This window comes from Phyllobates terribilis, unplaced genomic scaffold (assembly GCF_046119375.1).
Source record: "Phyllobates terribilis strain yellow unplaced genomic scaffold, ASM4611937v1 Scaffold_7__3_contigs__length_470593459, whole genome shotgun sequence".
Classification (NCBI taxonomy): Eukaryota; Metazoa; Chordata; class Amphibia; order Anura; family Dendrobatidae; genus Phyllobates; species Phyllobates terribilis.
This window is the reverse complement of record NW_027362767.1, coordinates 210423666-210444832: the sequence shown is the minus strand read 5'-3', so window position 1 is coordinate 210444832 and position 21167 is coordinate 210423666. Positions and strand designations below refer to the sequence as shown.

General features: G+C 46.8%; 1 protein-coding gene across 3 annotated transcripts in view; it reads right to left on the bottom strand.

Annotated features, from left to right (window-relative positions):
• The window catches only part of ASTN2 (astrotactin 2), a 1067984-nt gene that overhangs the window by 298787 nt on the left and 748030 nt on the right, over nt 1-21167 (bottom strand). For all 3 annotated transcript variants that reach the window (XM_073639713.1, XM_073639714.1, XM_073639715.1), the window contains one exon: nt 7079-7203. In XM_073639713.1, coding sequence (XP_073495814.1) covers nt 7079-7203 — 125 coding nt within the window. The remainder of the gene's footprint in view (nt 1-7078; nt 7204-21167) is intronic.

Here is a 21167-nt window from a genome sequence, read left to right as displayed (position 1 = left end):
ATTATAATTGCACAACACTTTTCAGTCTTTTTTCATGGCAGAGTTTTATACCCATGTGAGCGAATGTTGGAAGAAGGTGCTAAATGCTAGTTTTGTGCCTCACAGTTGAGCATGTACGGATATAGCAGCAGCTAACATGACAGTCGCAACGATGTTGGACCGTTCCTACACTATATGAGAGGTTGAGACCGGTTGACAAGACCGGTGAGACTACACAAGTACTCTAGAGCGTTGTGGCACGCTACACTATTAATGTAGGGTCATGTTGGCACCTGTGGTAGCTATAGCCCAGTTGGCCAGTGCTTTACTCAAGGGTGCCACACAAGACAACTTTCAAGTCATGCAACTTAATTCTGGCCTTCCGGTAAAAATAATACAAACACAGCTTGAGCCTTGACTGTCGTACAGTTACAACATCTGGTGGTCTCCCATTGCCACAATTCGGCATCCTCTGTGGTTCTCCATGACAGCCGGTTCAGGACAATCTTCACTGCCGGCATCCTTGGCACCTCTGACATATACTGGGCCTTACGACATTATGATGTCACGTAAATCCTAAGTCTCATGCACCATCATGATGTTAACCAACAATACGAGAAAGCATGGTGCTTCTGGTCAGTTGGTGCCGAAGTAGGATCCTATCCGGTGATGCTTAAATGATAAAACTTGGCACTCAGATGCGATGAAAAATTGAACTTTATGAGTAACAGCAATCCAAACATGCAGACGTTTCTGTCTATAGAACAGACCTTCATCAGTACAGGATTGCCCAGGATAATTAAAAGAAGCAGCACAAAGGCAAAAGGCGGTATCCGCTGCTGCAGCAAGGGAGAAAGCACTTTTGCGAAACGTCTGCATTTTTGGATTGCTGTAACTCAATAAAGTTACATCCTTCATCGCGTCTGAGTGCCATCATGATGTTAATCATGTCACAACATCATGACGTCACGTGGCACAGTAACAACCAGATGCTCCCTCGATGCCGGACCAAGTATATTGGCTGCAAAAGTAAAGACCACCCTCGTCCGGCTGCGGAAGATGACCAGACTGGACGCTGTGCAACAGTAGCGGGAATAGAAATGTTACGTCAGATAACCAAGACCGGTCATACCGCTGCACCAACCTGTCATAATTTAACACTTAATGAGATGATCACATATAAGTACTACTTTCAAAACTGGTTGTAGGAAACCCAGACACATGAGTTCTCTTCATGTCCATAATTTTAAGACTTCTCTTCTAATGGTTGTCAAGAAAATCTTACAACACGCCTGCGAAATCACAGCTCATCTAGTAATGAGTAATGTCTTGTGTGGGAGGCTTCATTGTCATACAAATACATGGATCTTTATTCTGCAGGATTGATTGCCGCCTTGCCTTGGGACCAAGTAACAAGTAAAACCAGGTTCTGTTTTCAGTTTGTGGTGGTTCGAGAATGTAGATGACATTTGTCACCGGACTACAGCAAAAAAAATAAATTTGGGTTTGGTACTTAGCAGTCATGTTTTTTTAGCATGTTATGTCCTGGCGCTAAAGTTAATGACAGCTTGGGGTAATATTCTGATTATCCAACATATGCCTGATCTCCATGATCTGCAATGTTTAGAGTAGATCAGGTATGCAGCAGAAAGTCAGATCTCAAAGAAAGCTAATGACCGGTCAGGACAGGAGTATTTAAATAAGGAAAACACAAGGTCATCCATCCATACTGAGGAACTCGCTGCTCTGTCTTAACATTAAGTGTCTTAAATGGGAACTGTAATATCATCTAAGCCGCATGGAGAGACTCTCTTAAAACATAACTTTCGAAAAATAGTATAAAGTATAAAATAGAGATATTCCCAGGGGAAGAAACACAGTAAAAAATACATACTGTATACCAATACTATAAGTGGATAAAGAATCTATATTGATAGCTAAAATATAGTTATATGACTATTACATAGAAAGGTGCCATAGTATACAGTATATAAAAACATGGTTTAGATCTCACCCATTTCAGACGTGGAGATGTAAAAGTCCATGGAGCCCCACAGGTAGCAAAAGTCAGGTGTAACACCTGTAACACTGGTGGCTGTGGACCCACAGCGCCATGGGCCGGGCTTACCCAGGAGGGGCATGGTTAAGTATCCAACGGGTCTTCACTAGAGCCCCTGATGGTTAGGATAGGCTGGACTGCCGGTAGACACCAGGTACCACTTTAGGGCAGTCCCGGGATTTGCAGCAGCTGGCCAGTGGGTCAGAGACATGGGTATGAGGTACAGGAGGACAGAGGCAGAGACGTGGCCAAACAATCCGGGGTCACGGCAGGCAGCACATGTTCAGTATATAGAGCCGAGGTCAGGATAAACTGTAAATGAGCCAGGTCAATAGCAGGTAAGACGAAACAAGCATGAACCCACAGGATCCAGAGACAAGCAAGTGGGCACCAATGACCAGGCAAGGAGTGGTAGGAGGAGCTGCCTAATAAACGTGCTGCTGCCTAGGGATAGGCTGGGGATAGGCAAACTCAGCAGGAAACAGCATGGTTAAATTCCTGTAGGTAGCTATATTCCACCTGCCTCCCTGTGTTTTCCTGATGTCCTCTGCCTGCCTGCGGCTTCCTGCACTCCACCTGCCTGCCTGCCATTTCCTGACGTCCTCTGCCTGCCTGCAGTTTCCTGCACTCTGCCTATGATCTCCTGTCCCTTGTCTGTCTGTGTCTTGTGTGCCCCTCCTACCTGCTGTGCTGACGCCCATGGTCCGTGTACCCACCCTGACTTTGGACTTGGAGAATCCATGTCACCTGTTGAGTCCAACAGGGCCCCGGGCTTGAAACCAATCAGGTTATTGCATATGACAGAGTACAATTAAAGTTTGTTCACTACCCATAGGTGCCGCAATTGCTATCGACTGCATAAACAGGTTGGATCATCAATATTAATATTTCCTGGCAAGATTCCTGTTTGATTTGGAGATACAATGATTTTCCGTTTTGTTATTTCTTTCCCTAACACTTATCTTGGGCGTCACCAATGTACTGTACCTGAGGAGACAGCTTGTAGGCTTCTTTAGCTCTTATTTAGGGGTGGAATGCGCTTCCTAGGCACAATAACACTAGAGTATAATAGTAGGAATTTTATGTATTTAGTATACTTTTATCTTGGATTTTACTAAAAGATAAGTTTTATACCCTTTTATATTGCTAGGATTTGCCCTCAGTTAATGATTACTTGCTGTCTGACTTCTGGGGCTCTCGGAGATCCTGAGTAGGAATAAGTGTGCCTTAACAGTAAAGTTCGGGGTTCGTACCGGACATCTATTGTCCAGTGCCGAACCCCGAACACAGACTTCTTACAGTACATCTGTGTTACTATTCGGGTTCGTCAGCCTAATAAAGCTTGTTGAAAGGCGACAGCATAGCCAATCAACAAGCTTTAAGGCTGTGGGCACGTCTGGCCCCATCACAGCCACGCCAAGTAATGGTATGGCTGGGATTTACCAGCACACCACATGACCTGGCCTGACAGTGTAAAATAAATGCATAATTTAAAAACAACAAAGTGGGGTCCTCTCTATTGTTAATAACCAGCCAAGTGGAAGCAGACAGCTGTGAGCTGGTCTTATTATGCTGGGAAGGGACCAATATCCATGGTCCTTCCCAGCCTGTTAATATTAGATCCCAGATGTCTGCTTTGCCTTCGCTGGTTATTAAAAATGGGGGGACCCTAGAAAAATGATGTGGGGTCCCCTACATTTTTTATAATCAGAGAAGGTAAAGCAGACAGCTGGTGGATGCTATTAATAGGCTTGGAAGGTCCATGGCTATTGGCCCCTTCCCAACCTAATAAGACAAGCCCTCAGCCGCCCCAGAAATGGCGCATCCATTAGATGTGCCAATTCTGGCACTTAGCCTAGGCACTTCCCGATTGCCTTGGTGTGTTGGCAATCGGGGCAATGCGATTACTAACCCTGTAGTCAAAAGAAATAAACATACACAAAAAAATCTTTATTTGAAAAAAACTCACCAACAATTTCCCTTATTCACCCATTTATTAAAAAAAGCCACACCAGTCGGCTGTAGCCCAAATAGAGGTCCCATGACAATCCCTGTCTCCTTCTTCCAGTGTATGGAACAGCAGCCATTGCCTGGTCTCATGCTGTACTCTGCCGGGTCTCGCGGAGTACAAAGTGAGAGCCGGAATGATGAGCAGGGATATGACTGCGAGTGACATATGGAGCCTCGTTCTTTATATGTTATTTTAAGATTGTAAGTCGTTTTCCTATCTACATTTGATTGCAGAGCAATTGTCGCGCTCTTACCCCCATTTTGCTTCCTTTTGCAGCCGCCTAGCCCTTTCTGTGACCATTTTACAGCTTATTTACACCCTCAAAGTTCTGGTCCCCCTTAACTTATATGGGGTTTGGGTCCAGGGTCAATTTCTGGTTCCCGAACCGAACTTTGGGCTCAAGTTTGGACAAACCTGACGAACCCGAACTTCTACGAGTTCGCTCATCCCTAATCCTGAGAATAATGGATCCATGATGTGATGTCTCCTTTATAGTCTTTCCATTGCTTAGCACTGCTATTTCATAAAATATCGTGAAGGTGCTGCACTGGGGTGACCTATTAATTTTCAGAATTGGTAAGAGTCCAAGAGTTAGGACCCGCAATGATCATTAGGCAATGGCGTATCCTAATGGTATGCCATCACTTAAGATTTGTCTTTAAAGCTTTAAGTACAATATAAATGAGCGACCACATTCTTTGGACACTTAGATGCACCAGATCATAAGACGCAGGCACCAATAACTGGAAGCATAAAAATAGTAGTTTTGTTTCTTACTGTGTGCTTCCTCAGGGGGAAATTCACTTGTAAGGTACGGACATAGTAATGAATAAAAGCCAGAAATACCTTATCACATTGCAGGTCACGGTGACCCCAATTATGCCAGCATCACATTTCCAGGAACAGTGCCCCATTTGCAAGCCACATGGCCTAATGACTATGCCAGTCACTATGCTCTCTCATCATGCCAGCCAAAGTACCATACCACATTTACAGCAGCACTGCGCCATCACATTGCATGCACAGTGCTTAAAGGGGTTGTCTAAGACTAAATAATATTTTTTTACTATGAGCCTAAAAATGAACAGGCAGGTAGATGCTAACTAGTTAACAACTACCTGCCTATTCTATCCAGTGCCTGCTCAGAGCGGTCACTGACTGCTCCTGTCGGCGATTCAGAAGCTCCATGACATCGGAGAAGCTCCTCTTCTTCCACTGTGCTCTGTTGATGGGGCGAGACTGTCAACATCATGCTGACTGCTAGACAGCTCCCCGCAGTTATGCAGCGGAGAGCCGGCTGTTAATCAGCATGTCATTGGTAGTCATGCCCTGTCAACAGAGCACAGTGGAAGAGAAGACTCTGTTCTGTCGACGTGTTGTAAGTGGAAGCCACAGAATTACCGACAGGAGCGGTCTGTAACCTCTCTGTGTCCGCAGATATCAGCATCGGGCAGAACAGGCACGTAGGTAGCAACTATCTGCCTGGAAGTTCTTAGGCTCATGGCAAAAAATTAATAGTCCAGGATAACCCTCTTAATGACTATGCCAGCCACAATCCTCCGTTATTATAACAGTCACAGTGCCCCCTGATTACCGGCTACAGTGCATCCTGTTTATGTATGCTCTATCACATTGCTAGCCATAGCGCCTCCAGGATGTTCTGGCTACAGCACCCCATCATACTTTCAGCCATAGTGCGCTATCATATTGCCAGCCACATTGTCCTATAACACTACCCGTACATTGCCCTTTCATTGTCCGTACTCCATCCAGTCAGCTTGCTAGTGAGAAACAATGACCATATTCCAAAAACAAACTATGACATCCCAAATTGGTGCCATAACAATACAACGCCTCCCGCAAAAATACTAGCCTTCATACGGCCTTGATCCTCATAGATGGAAAAATTAAGTTCTGTCTCTAAGAACACACTGACGGAAAAAAATTATGCGTCCCAAGGCGGCTTAAAAAATAGCTCCATTGGGTAATAAATGGTCAGGGTTACAAAAAAAAGGATCTATTTTTTTTAAGAAGCAATGCCACTCTTGTTCATGTGCTGTGTCTTGCAGTTCAATTGCATTTACTTGAGTTGGAATGAGTTGCAATAGACAGTCACGGCTCATGGCACAGAATGGCGCTCATTCCTGGGAAAAAAACACTTTCTTTATAATCCTGGACATATCTATCTTTACTAAACAGGCGTCTTATATCAATGTAGTAGTCATGATTTACATTGTGTGCCCTTATGACTTGATAATGGTTTATAGAAGCTCTCCTCCTCCTCACATCAAAGTTTGTATCCTCTTAATATATTGCAGCCATCATATTATACAGCACTGTGCACTTACAATTGCTCATTTTGCCTTTCTACCCAGCTAATTCTTCTCTTTTCTCTGCTCTATGTAGAAACAGGAAGTCACTTGTCCCTGCATGTATCTGTCCCCTCTTCAACTCCTGACCCAGCTGCTCCGTTCCCCCCCTGCTAGAGACTTTTGCAGTGACTCATGACTTGCGCAGAGAAAATTGACCTCCTGTTTCTACATAGAGATTAGAAGGATTCAGCTCGTCAGTTTTTAATCACCTGATGTCATAGACCTAATGGAAAAGAGAAGAATTAGCTGGGTAGAAAGGCAAAATGAGCAATTGTAAGTGCACAGTGCTGTATAATATGACGACTGCAATATATTAAGAGGATAAACACTTTGTTGGGAGAAGGAGGAGGAGGAGGAGGAGAGCTTCTTTAATGTAAGTAATTTGACCAAAGCAATAAATAAATAATATAGATGATTAATCAGTGTTAATAATAATCTTCTATAGGGGCAATAGCTTGCTACGACTGGAAAATATCCATTTGGTTTCAACACCGGACATAAAGCGAAAACGCAATGTGAATCCAGCCTTAGATCTAATTTATCTGCTATGAATTCACCTTTGTATCTATTTTTTTTTATCACCACTTATAGGCTAAAAAGAAGACTTATGTAAGACAGAAGGGCGTACTGCACAGCATAGCAGCTTCCGGCACTGACCTGTAAGCAGCAGTATGTCCGGCCGTGGCTCCGATAGAACACCTCTACACTGTTCTTCCACAGGGAGTGGGATTACCAGGAGTCCGTCTGCCAATTGTGGGAAATCTTTGATGAAATTATTTTCTCTAGAAAAATAATAATAAAAGAATAAATACACAGTAGAAAAAAAATACACACTAGAAAAATAAATCTACATTATTATGTAATGATAGGTGTCACTATATAATACAAACTACAAGAATTTACTGCATGTGGCAATATATTATTATTTTTAACAATCTGTATGATTTAGCAGGGGGGCACCAGTGGCATCTCTACTGCAGGTCTGGGCATGAGAGGCACTTGCCCTGGATCCTTTGCCCGGTGCCCTGGGATGACAATCATTACTTTCAATGAATCTCCTTCTTTCCAAATAACCAGTGCCCTAGGGTGTGCCAGGTGTTTTCAGAGCTTACGGATGTCTCCTCGGGCAGTACAAGAGGAAATAAGCACAGGACTACAATGCAAGATGAAACTTATACACATAATACTGAAAATGATTTAAGGGTGGCTTGAAAAGAGCCAATTATGACTTAAAAGGAATCTGAGTGGGTTCTTTATCATTTTTATTATGCATTAGAAAAAGTTACAATCAAATAAAAAAATGTAAGCATATGCACCAAAGTCAATAAAAGGAAGGCCTCTACCACCCACTAGATGCGAAAGAGGAGGAGAAGGAGGAGGAGAAGAAGGAGAAGAGGAGGAAGAAAAGGAGGAGGAAAAGCAGGAGGAGAAGAAGGAGGAGGAAAAGGAGGAGGAGGAAAAGCAGGAGGAGAAGAAGGAGGAGGAAAAGCAGGAGGAGAAGGAGGAGGAAAAACAGGAGGAGAAGAAGGAGGAGAAGAAGGAGGAGGAAAAGCAGGAGGAGAAGGAGGAGGAAAAGGAGGAGGAAAAGGAGGAGGAAAAGGAGGAGGAAAAGGAGGAGGAAAAGGAGGAGGAGAAGGAGGAGGAGAAGGAGGAGGAAAAGGAGGAGGAAAAGGAGGAGGAAAAGGAGGAGGAGGAAAAGGAGGAGGAGGAGAAGAAGTAGGAGAAGTAGGAGAAGAAGAAGGAGAAAAAAGTTTTAGAACAACAAGGGGACATCTTAATTTATCTAAACACATTGGCCCATTTTTCCAAAAACCTGCATCAGAAATTGATTCTAATGTAATTTAAGATTTTGTTATAAGGATACATACATAATTTAGTCAGAGCAGAAATAATACATCTTTAGGTGAAACCCAATACTTAGCTATGGCTTTTATTACTATGATGTCATTGAGGCTTAAAAAGTACCTATCACCTCCCAAACACTATAGTTTTTTTTAATAAAAATTATTACTCAGCCCTGGAGTAATGTGTGATAAAAAAAAACAAATAAAATTGATAGAAATTTGGTCCATTACAGCCTTTAAACTATCAGAAAGTTGAGATCCAACTTCAGGGCTGTGGAATGCCAGCTTGCTTAGCGGCATCCCACACACCTCCATGGCGCTCCTTACGCTTATCATAACTACATATATGGAAAAATCCCTTGGCTAGACTCCTCATGCTTACCTTGGAAGAGCAGCAACAGGGAGTAAATGAGGTTTTACCCTCCCTCTAGCCACTGACTTCCATTCATCCGGGTGGTACAGGCAGTGGTTACAGTCACTGCTCACTACACAGTGAGTGTACAGTAATCACTGCCTGGCACTTTGATTGACGGCCTGCTCACAGTGTATGTATGCCCAGCAGGCTGTCTCCTGTAAAAGACAAAAAATAATAAACCACCATATTCCTTACCTTAATCATGCTCCTGCAGTGTATAGCGCTGCAGTGAGAAAGGTCACCGGAATTCGTAGCTGATGAACCCCGGTCACCTCACTTATGACACTGCTCACTGCATGAGAAAGTTCTCACGCAGTGAACGGTGCTCTAAGTGAGGTGACCGGGGCTCATCAGCTATGAACTCCGGTGACATTTCTCACAGCAGCTCAGCGCTACACACTGCAGGAGCGTAATTACGGTCCTGTATCAGTGTGAGCCTGCCAGCATGGATAGCGGTTGCATCGCTGATGTGACTGCTATCCAAATCATCTGGAGCGTCGTGGGACAGATATGGATTATCTTCTCATCGGACAGGTGAGGAATATGGTGGTTTATTATTTTTTGTCTGTTACAGGGGACATGGGCTTCAGTGGATTATCTTCTCGCCAGATAGGTGAGTATAAGTTTGTTTTGTTTTGTGATCAAATGGGTAAAAGAGGGTTTGGAGTTTTCTTTCTAATAAAGGTGGCAGTATCTTTATTTCAATTAAAGGACTTTATTCTTGCTGTGTCTTTATTACAATCTGACTATGGGGTTAGTAATGGGGTCGTCTTACAGACGCCTCTCCATTACTAACCTGTGAGCTTGATGTCAGCTAACATTACAAAACTGACATCAAGCCCACAACTATTACCCCACTTGCTACTGCACCTGGGCAAGTGGGAAAAGCGAGGCTAAGCGCTTTTGTTTTAAGTCTGGGAGGGGACCAATATTCATGGTCCTTTCCTAAGCTATTAATATCAACTTGCAGCTGCCTGTTTAGCCTTTGCTGGTTATTGATTATAAGGAGGAACATCATTTTTTTGGGGTGGTCTCCCCTATAATAACCAGTAAAAGCCAAGCAAACAGCTGTGAGCTGGTATTAATAGCCTGAGAACCTTTATGGCTATTGGCTCCTTCCCAGAATATTAACATCAGCCCCCAGCCATCGGCTTTCCCTCTGCTGATTATGAAAATTACGGGGGAACCCACGCATTTTTTTTAAATTACTTTTTTATTTATTAACAAGAACAGTAAGGTCACCTGAGTTCATAGCAGCTGTGTCTCTTGTTTTGCAAATGCCAGTGCCGTACTGATGAACGACCATGAGTACAGCATTCCGGCATTCAACAGTCCGGCACGGATAGAAAGTCAGGCACGGCTGATAGGCAGGCTGGCACGGCAGATGAGCAAACAGGCTGGTACGGCTGACAGGCAGGCTGGCACGGCTGATAGACAGGCAGGTATATGGGATACAAGCACTGGGACCTGAGAACTAGCAAGTGGGTTACGGATAACAGACTAACAACATTGCATAGGCACCTCCCATCAGGTGGAGGTGCCTTAAATAATAAGTGTCTCCCAGCCATTGGCTGGGGACACTTTAGGATGGCATGCGCTGTCCCTTAAAGAGAATGGGACCTCGTGTGCGCCCTCTAAGCACAGTGCCTGGGGCAACAGCAGAGCAGGAAGGAGGAGCTGGAGAAGCAGGACAGGGGCCACGGCGGTGTGCAGGCGTTTCTGCCGGGGAAGGGAGGCAGAAGGCAGAGACGCCGGTCCTACATATACACCACTATACACCACCATCAATACTTTCTGATGTGCAGGTGGAGCACATGCACAATCATACACCACTATACATCACCATCAATATTTTCTGATGAGCAGGTGCAGCACATACACAATACATACACCACTAAACACCAACACTAATACTTTCTGATGTGCAGGTGGAGCACACAATCTATTTCATATCTTCGAGCGTGCTGGGTGACATTTAGTGCAGACAAACCTATGGGATGCAAATGTGAATCAAATTAGCCCACTTTTTGCTTAGCTAGTAGTCCTGCACCATGGTGTATTTCTATTTACATCTGAAGATACTTGATATGCTTGAGTTATTGCGTAGGATATTACCTTGTAATGGAGATTTATAAGGGTCATTAAAAATAGAAAACAACAAGGGAATATTTTTAAATATAAAGACTAATTGTTAGGTGAATTGATTGATGTTATTTTAATAGCAATGTCTTAGCAGTATCCCATAGACCCCCAGGGAATCTGTCACCAGGTTTTTGCCATTTATTTTAAACAGCATAATGTAGAGATGGAGACCGTGATTCCAGCGATGTGTCACTTACTGGGCTACTTGCTGTAGTTTTGATAAAATAACTGTTTTATCAGCAGATTATCACTAGAGAACTAGTAACCTGCTGCCATGTAGTCCAACCCCACCCCCATCACTAACTGGCAGCTTTCTGCCTATGCATATGTGGCGCCCTGCTGCGCATGGTGCCACAGAACCCAGAAGGGTGCACGAATGGATTTCTCCACAAGAGGCCCTCACTACATACAAACACCTCCACCTTCCACCTCATACCAGCAGAGGGAGCCCTGTTAGGGATATATATAGGGAAGGTGGAGCCAGGCAGTTCAGTCTAGTTTAGGGAGTTCTCAGTGCAGTATTCAGTAAAGTGTGTGCTCAGTCAGAGTGAGAGCAGCACACAGGCTGCTGTGTGAGGCAAGCTAGGCCTCCAGCAGCCCTGAAGCCTAGTGAGGGCCCCGAGCGTGGCCGAAGGCGACAGGAAGGAAGGAGTGATTAAGGGGGCAGAGGAGCATAACAAGCTCACCCCGATATATATACCGGACACTGGGTCCGAGCCCACAGGGACCCTTTACACCCAGTAGGGACAACCGGAACACCTGGAGAACTACAGGTCCCAGGAACACCAAGCTGAATTTATATACAGGACTAGGAATCACAAAGGCCCCAGCGTCCAGGGAGAGTGATTGCCAAAAGACAGTCCTACTACCAAGTCAGCAAGTGAAGGAGAGATCTAGCATAGAAGCCAGGCCTAGCTCCAGGCAGGTCAGGAGCTTACACAGAGGCAAACACGGATCAGGAGGCCTTATACTCGCTCCCTGGGGAGAAGTCCAAAAGTGCGCCCTTCACCTGGAGTACCCTGGACCGTACCTAACAGCTGTACCAGTAAATGTAACGAAGCAAAACCCCCTGTCGGTTACTCCTGCGGCGCCATCGTTCTCTCCCTGCACCACAACGCCCAGCATCCATCTATTTACACTGCCCTGAGGCCCGCTCCGCCTGTGGGGAGCTGTACCATCTTTAGCTGCCTTGACACCTGCCTCAGAGGACTGTTGCAGCGCTGGTGATCCTCACCAGATACCACAGGTGGCGTCATGAACTCTTTGAACTTTTCACTAATAGTGATACCCCCTTTTTGTGCACTGACCGCCCTGGGCCAGCCACCGTGATATACTGCCCCAAACAGTAAGGCCCCCGGGGACAAGTCACATAGCATACCCAGCAAGCTGACAATCAGTGATGTGGGTGGGGTTATACAGGGCTCAGCATTCAGAGCTCTGCTAGATTTGCAGCAGATAAAACTGTGATTTTATCAAAACTACAGCCAAATAAGTGACACATTGCTGGAATCAGGGTCTCTGTCTCTACGCAATGCTAATCGCAGCTGTGGAAGGAAAAACTTGATGACAGATTCCCTTCAAGTAAATGGGATCTGTCAGATGCTTGTGAAATCCTTTATAAACATAACCCACCCCACAAGTGTGAACGTTTAGTAAGTTTTTTTTATGTTATTTTTTTTTTCACAAATTTTATAATAGCAGTAAAATCGACCAACTTGCAGTTTGTACAAACGGTTGCAGTTATTGCCTCTATTTTTAAGATTGACTCATGTAATGCTGGTGGGTGGGACCCGCTGTGCCACGGGCAGGGATTACCTTGGAGGGGCATGACTAAGTGTCTACCAGGTATTCACTAGAGCCTTTGATGGTGATGATAGGCTGGGCTTCTGGTAGACATCAGGCACCACCCCAGAGCAGTCCCCGGGACTGCTAAAGCTGATCGTAGGGTCAGAAACTCAGGTACAAGGGTACAGGTGGACGAGACAAAAGCGTAGTCAGACGGGCCAAGGTCTGGGAAGTCAGCACAGTTTCAGAATTCATAACCGAGGTCAGAAGCGAAGAGATTAGGATAAACGAGAAGGCTAGCCGGGTTGGTCACAGGTTAGACAAAACAGGAATACGCCAATACCGGAAGTTAGAGACTGAGCTACTAGAACCTAAGTTCAAGTGAGGAATGGAGGGTGCAGTCAATTGATATACCACCTGCTGGTAGGTGGTAGGCCGGGGAAGCAAATCTCTGTAGTACAGAATAGATACAAATTCCTGCAGAATTCAGCCGTGGCCCCCTATGACTCACAAGCAGCAAAGCTGGAAGAGAAGAACAAAACAGCTTAGAGAGATGGTCAGGTACTGGGTGGAGCAGAGCGAAACAAGCATGAGTAGGGCAGAGCTTAGAAGGTCTGTGAGTAGCCGGCATAATAGTACTACCCTTACGCCCCATCCTTTTTTGGCCAGACTGATGGAGAAATCTATCAAGGACAGTAGGGGCACAAATGTTCTCTGTAGGCTCCCAAGAACTCTCCTCCGGTCCAAAGCCCTTCCATTCGACCAATGTCTTCCCTCAGACCCTCTTGAAATCCAGAATATCTTTGACCTCGAACACATCCAAATGTTCCTCAGGACCAATAGTAGAGGCAGGAGTATGGATCTTGGAAAAGCAATTCAGGATCACCGGCTTCAAGGGCAAGACGTGGAAGGAGTTCGGAAGTAGAAGACTATAGGTCAACAGATTGAGTTGTCTGATGATTTTGAATGAATCAAAATACCGAGGATAAAATTTGTCCTCATTATAATTTGTGCGGCACCAATGCGGCACACACCGACAGGCAGAGGCGGGGGGGCCCAGACCGCTCCCCCAGCAGCTGCGCAGGGCAGCTGCTTCTTCTTCGGCTGGGCCAGCACTGCACCTGTTAACTTCCCTGTGTGCTGGCCCGGCTGCGTCACAGCTAGGAGACACGGCCGTGTCTGCTAGTGTGACGTCACGCAGTGTGCGCCCTGCACTGCAGCACCGGAGAGGAACTGGATGACTGGAGCCGAGCCGGGGGATGGTGAGTGACGTAGGTACAATACGTGTGTGTGTGCAGATATCATTGTGTGTAACTGGGAGGCGCCATGCCTCCTCTCGCTGTATCTGGGGGGCGCCGTGCGGCCTCCCGCTGTATCTGGGGGGCATCGTGTGGCCTCCCGCTGTATCTGGGGGGTGCCGTGTCTTCTCCCGCTGGATCTGGGGGGCGCCGTGCGGCCTCCCGCTATATCTGGGGGGCACCGTGCGGCCTCCCGCTGTATCTGGGGGGTGCTGTGCAGCCTCCCGCTGAATTTGGGGGGCGCTGTGCGGCCCCCTGCTGTGTATTAATGGCTACGTGCGGCCTCCTGCTGTGTATAGATGGCTAAGTGTGGCCTCCTGCTGTGTATAGATGGCTACGTGCGGCCTCCCGCTGTGTATAGATGGCTACTTGCGGCCTCCTGCTGTGTATAGGTGGCTACGTGCGGCCTCCCGCTGTGTATAGATGGCGTCGTGAGGCCCTCTTCTGTGTATTGATGGCTACGTGAGGCCCCCTTCTGTGTATTGATGGCTACGTGTGGCCTCATGCTGTGTATAGATGGCTACGAGCGGCCCCCTGCTGTGTATAGATGGCTAAGTGCGTCCTCCTGCTGTGTATAGATGGCTAAGTGCGGCCTCCTGCTGTGTATAGATGGCTACGTGCAGCCTCCTGCTGTGTATAGATGGCTATGTGCGGCTCCCTGCTGTGTAGATGGCTACGTGTGGCTCCCTACTGTGTATAGATGGCTATGTGCAGCCTCCCGCTGTGTATAGATGGCTAAGTGTGGCCCCCTGCTGTGTACAGATGGCACCGTGCGGCCTCCTGCTGTGTATAGATGGCACCGTGCGGCCTCCCGCTGTGTATAGATGGCTAAGTGCGGCCCCCTGCTGTGTATAGATGGCTACGTGCGGCCTCCTGCTGTGTATAGATGGCTAAGTGCGGCCTCCTGCTGTGCATAGATGGCGCCGTGCGGCCTCCCGCTGTGTATAGATGGCTACGTACGGCCTCCCGCTGTGTATAGATGGCTTCGTGCGGCCTCCCGCTGTGTATAGATGACTACGTGCGGCCTCCCGCTGTGTATAGATGACTACGTGCGGCCTCCTGCTGTGTATAGATGGCTATGTGCGGCCTCCAGCTGTATATAGATGGCTACGTGCGGCCTCCCGCTGTGTATAGATGGCACCGTGCGGCCTCCTGCTGTGTATAGGAGGATTGTGGCAGCTCATATTGTGTGTAGGGTCTCATACTGTATATAAGGGGACATCAGCATACTTAATTGTGCTCAATATTAAGTCATACAATTAATGTAAAAAAAATTATAATTTATATATTAATATTGTGCCAAATTAAATTCACGTGAACTATCACATGATCTATTAAAGGGGATCATGTGACATGTCACGTGATACATCAGGTGTGTGTGTGTGTGGGGGGCCCATGCCTTCTAAACTGCCCGGGGCCCTTGCTACTCTTAATTCACCCCTGCTATCAGGCTTATTCTTGGGAGACTTGTTCCTGGTGTATTGTGAACAAGCGGTCACAGGTGGGGGAGACAAAAGCATAGTCAGACGGCTTGAGGCAGCACAGGTTCAGCAATCGTAGCCGAGGTCAGGAGCGGAGAGATCTGGATAAACAAGAAGGCTAGCTGGGTAGCTGGGTTGATAAAAGGTGAGACAAAACAAGAATACGCCAACACAGGAAGCTGGAGACTGAGCTACTGTACCTAGTTTCAGGTGAGGAATGGTGGCTGGAGTCGCCTGATATACAGTATAACCTGCTGACAGATCTCTGTAGGACAGAATAGATACAAATTTCTGCAGAGTTCGGCTGCGCCCCCCTATGACTCACAAACAGCAGAGCTGGAAGATAGCTCCAGGAAGTTCAGACTGATGGTCAGGTACTGGGTGAAGCCGAGCGAAACACGCGGTGAGTGGGGCGGCGCTTAGAAGGTGTGCGAGTGGCCGGCATAACAACTCATACATATACCGTAAACTTTGTTGTTTGTTTATTACACGAGCTATGTCATCAAGAAGTCATAGCTGTAAAATAACACAAAAAAGTGGTAAACCCTGACAGCAATGTATTTGCTTTAGGCGTCATTCAGACAAACATTTGCATCTATTTATGAGAAAAAAAGACTCTTTTATTCATGCACTGGATCCAATTTTTATCTGTTTTTGGTTCGGACATTTTGTGTCCGTTCTAATAACCAGTCTGGCATTCATATATTTCTTGTGTGCTAAAAAAAAAATAACAAAATGAGCAGGTTTCTACCCTTTAAACCTAGGATTTCAAACTTTTTATATGTAAATTGCCTCTAAAGAGAGGAAGAGGACTTGAACTCTAATGCCAAGTATTGGAAGTAGCAATCCTAAAAGTCAATATAGACTCTTTAACAAGCCTTGTCACATGACTTAGGATAAAAGCCAGAACCAGAAACTCTATTTGCAGACAATTGTTTCGGGTTGTTTGCCCCTTCTCGGTGCAAAGCAAGAGATCTGATTTGGCTGTATGAGAGGCCTCTGACTGGGTTTTAAGAGGTAACGTCTCTCCTTGTGGAGAGTGACAACTATTAACTATAATGGCTATGATCTCTATCTGTGAAAAACATGGATAGAACAAATGTGTGAAAAATGGACGTCTGAATGAGGCCATAGGTAAGTTTCAGGGTTTTAGGTTTATTTGTCCAGTGCTGGACCTAACAAACATTCAACCCGAGTTATTATAAATCTGCAGATACCCGAGTCAATTAGACATGACTTGGAGAGGTTTCAGCCTTAAAATCTAAACAAGAATGTTTTACTTGTCAGTGGCTCCTGATAGACTGACAGTTCGGACCAGCACCGGATGAGCTGCCCCGGGGTATGTGTTCTCCCACGCTGCAATGGTGGCAGCTTTACCTCTGCAGAGAGGGGATCAATCTCCGTCCTCATCCTCAGCCTCAGCCAGGAGGAGATTGATCCCCTCTCTGTCCAGCATGAATAATCTATCAAGCTAAGTCCATGATATATTTTCTTCTGTGCAAATTGTGGGGTTATAGTAATCTGCTAAAGTATGCTCTCCTGATGAACCTATTGAAGGAGAAACGCATCGAGACATACATAGCATACTATCCTTATATAAGTGAATAATGGTAGAGATATACATAACATACTATCCTTATATAAGTGACTAATGGTAGAGATTAGTGTTGAGCGAGCACTAAAATGCTCGGGTGCTCGAAGCTCGGGCCGAGCTCACTGTGATACTCGAGTGCTCGACCCGAGCAACGAGCCCAATCTTAGTCTATGGGAGACCCGAGCATTTTTGCGGCGGCACCCCCGGCAGTCTGTAGAAAGCCTAAAAAGTGCCCAAAACGATAGTGACAGTGCTCAAAAGACATGGGGGAAGCAAGGGCATCGCCCCAGGAAGCATTTCTGACCCCCAGGTCACTGCTGTCAACAACGTGGTCAGAAGTATTAAGTCACTTTTACGGGCTCACAATAAAACGTTCAAAAACGAAACTGAAACGGTTTTCCTGTGAAATATGTTAAGGAACTTCCTTTCCAGGGTAAAGACTTGTGTATAAGGTAAAATAAATAACCAAAAACAAAAATACTCCTCCACACCTTGGGCTATGTTCACAAGTAGCATTTTTTATGCGTTTTTGCACTTTTGTATGGCTTTCAACCGTAACAAATGCATTCACCAGGAAATGTCATTTTAACATTTTACAATCTTATCTTGCCATGTGCTGTGTGACACATGCATACAGTGCTGAAAAGACATGGGAACAGCATGGGGAAGACCCCCTGGAAGCATTTCTGACACCCAGGTCACTGCCTAAAAGTGTGCCCATCAGAAGTGATCCTTGCCGCATCAGAAGATGCAAACCTGCAACTATCCCCGTGCAAGTCCTTGTCCCAGGGCAGTGTTCAATTGTACCTCCCCCATTCCTTGCAATGCAAGCGCAAGTATGCAGCCTGCCACCCACCCACCCCCAGGCTGCAATACCATACTGCTAGCTTGCTTGCACTTGAAATTGGGCCTTTTAGGCATGTGGAGGCGGAATCTGGCCACCACGTCATGGCTGCGTCGGCGGCCTGGTATCCATACTCAGTCCCCAGCCGCCCGGCGGTCCCCAGCCGCCAGGGGGTGGCCAGGTGTCCATACTCGGTCCCCAGCCGCCCCGCGGCCGGGTGTCCACGCACGGTCCCCAGCCGCCTGGGGGCGGCGGGGTGTCCATAAACGGCCCCCAGCCGCCCCTATTTCTCCTGTCAACTTCCCCCCACACACTTTTCTTAGCCCAGCCTGCTTTAGGGCAGCATTGGACGAGCCCACCAGAGAACCAGACTCCTCCGGTGGGCCATGGCTTCTCCATCAGGGGAGTTGAGAGTGCCAAGGTGAGGAGCATGATGATGATAGAAGTTAGCATCTGCTTTGTTTTCTTGGAATGCAAGCGTAAGTGTGCAACCTGCCACCCACCCACCCCCAGGCTGCAATACCATACTGCTAGCTTGCTTGCACTTGAAATTGGGCCTTTTAGGCATGTGGAAGCGGAATCTGGCCACCACGTCATGGCTGCATCGGCAGCCTGGTATCCATACTCAGTCCCCAGCCGCCCGGCGGCCGGGTGTCCACGCTCGGTCCCCAGCCGCCAGGGGGCGGCCGGGTGTCCATACTCGGTCCCCAGCCAACAAGCGGCCGGGTGTCCACACACGGTCCCCAGCCGCCTTGGGGCGGCTGGGTGTCCATAGACAGTCCCCAGCCGCCCCTATTTGAAGGACAGCCTAACCACAAACACGTGGACAAGTGAATGTGGCCAGGGATGGTCCATCTCACGCCTTCACACTGGGATAATATTGTGGAAGCCGGGACACAGTTGGACACTGGGATGCAACACGTCCTCCAGACATAGAGGATTGCGGGTCCTGGGTCAATCAGGCTTCAACACAAAGTTCAAAAGGTAGACAGCAGCAGTGGTCGGCCTCCTACACAACGAGTAAATTATTCATGATCATGAGGCCATCCATATCCTTAGCTTTCTGATCCTTGGAATGCAAGCGCATGTATATAGAAGCGGCTAGGCCTGAGGTGGTCAGCGTTTTGGCGCACATCCTACCTCCTCCGAGGATTGCTGGATGTTTTCTTGCTACTATCCCAGTTCTATGACTCCCGTTAAAACAAAGCTTCAGGTGATAAATGATGGATGAGGTGGTGGCAAAGGAGAAAGAGCAGGAGGAACAGGGACCACTCACATCAATATCAGGCCAGTCAACCACACATGTCTTGTAGGATATGTTTCTGTACCAAAAGGAGCGGTTCGGCTACACAGTTATAGAGCATACAGTGAGAGCAATGCCTACCAAAAATTTTGATGCACTCCAATGCCCCTTGGAAGTGACATGGAGGTCAGAGGGCCTTAACTAAACCGTTTTTTCCATTTATAGCAACTGGGTCTCCTGTGCACTGTTGGCCTAAGCAGTGAATGGAAGGCTTTCCAAAAATTATGAGGAACTGCAATGGCCCTTGAAACAGACGTGGATTACAGCATACTAAAAACTTTTTACCCATTATTGGGGAGTGGGTCTCCCTTAGTGTTCGCCTATGCATTGAAAAGTAAAAGCTGACTAAAATTAAGAGGAAATGCAATGGCCGTTGGAAGAGTCGTGGAGGTTAGAGTTAATTAAAAACAACATTTCAATGCCCCTTGGAAGAGCTGTGGAGTTCAGAGTGGTTTAACAAGACGGTTTTAATGCCCCTTGGAAGAGACGTGGAGGTCGCAGTAGCTTAACAAGACGATTTTAATGCCCCTTGGAAGAATGGTGGAGGTCGCAGTAGCTTAACAAGACGGTTTTAATGCCCCTTGGAAGAGCCATGCAGTACAGCATCTTAAAAACATTATTCCCATTATTGGGGAGTGGGTCTCCCATAGTCTTTGCCTATGCCTTCCAAGCAAAAGCTGCCAAAAATTAGGAGGGAGGAACTTGCAATGCTGGCAACACGGACCATGGTCACCCTGGTGGTATAGTGGTGGTGGAGGCTGAGGATAAGGAGAAGAGCATAAAACAGCCGAAATGAGGAAGCGTATATCCATGTGTGGGTGTGAAGCGGTGCATGTGAATACACCTCCCGAAATAACACAGTGGATTTGACTTTATGTTACTCTGCTGTCATTTGGTGGTGATGAGAAGTCTGGCCCAATACAGCCCTTGTTCATTTTGATAAGGGTCAGCTTGTCAGCATTGTCAGTTGACAGGCGAGTGCGCTTATCAGTTATAATTCCCCCAGCGGCACTAAAAACACGCTCCGATAACACGCTAGTGGCAGGGCAGGCCAGGACCTCCAAGGCGTACAGAGCGAGTTCATTCCAAGTGTCCAGCTTGGATACCCAATAATTAAAAGGCACAGAGGAATCACGGAGGACGCTGGTACGGTCGGCAAGGTACTCCCTCACTATCTTTTGAAACTTTCCACTCCTTGTGAGAGTACCCCGCGCCTCAGGGCCTGTAAGCTGGATTGGAGTTGTGTCTCTCACGCCTGTACGCCTTGGTTGGTCAACGAACTGTGACTTCTGCCGCTAGTGTGTTCAGATGGGAATTTGTTTAACAGTTCTGCAGCAAGGGCCGTCTGGTACTGCCCCATTTTTGAAGACCTCTCCACCTCAGGAATAAGAGAGTGAAAGTTCTCCTTGTAGTGGGGGTCTAAAAGTGTCACCAACCAGTAATGACTGACACCCAACATTTTTACAACACGAGGGTCATGGTTAAGGCAGCGTAACGTAAAGTCAGCCATGCGTGCCAGACTGGTAATGGGCAAGACTTCCGTGTCCTTACCAAGATGACGACTGACCATGCTCTCCTCCTCCTCTTCCTCCCCCCTGTCCTCAGGCCACCCACCCTGAACCGACGGTATGACAGTTGTGCAGGTACTACCGTCTACAGTGCATGATACCAGCTCCTGTTCTTCCTCCTCCTCCTTCTCTCCCTCATTGTCCCCCAATGTACGTTGGGATGAGATGAGGCTGGGCTGTGTGTAATCGCCCGCTACGGCTACTTGATCCATCTCATCATACTCTGTCTGCAATGCCTCCTCTTTAATTCTCTGCAGAGAACGTTGAAAAAGACAGACAAGTGGGATGCTGACGCTAATGATGGCGTCATCGCCACTCACCATCTTGGTGGACTCCTCAAAGTTTGTCAGGATAGTACATATGTCAGACATCCAGGTCCACTCCTGAGGTCTTATGTGAGGAGTCTGACCTGAATATCGATGGCCTTGTTGCAGCTGGTACTTCACAACAGCTCTCTTCTGCTCACAAATCC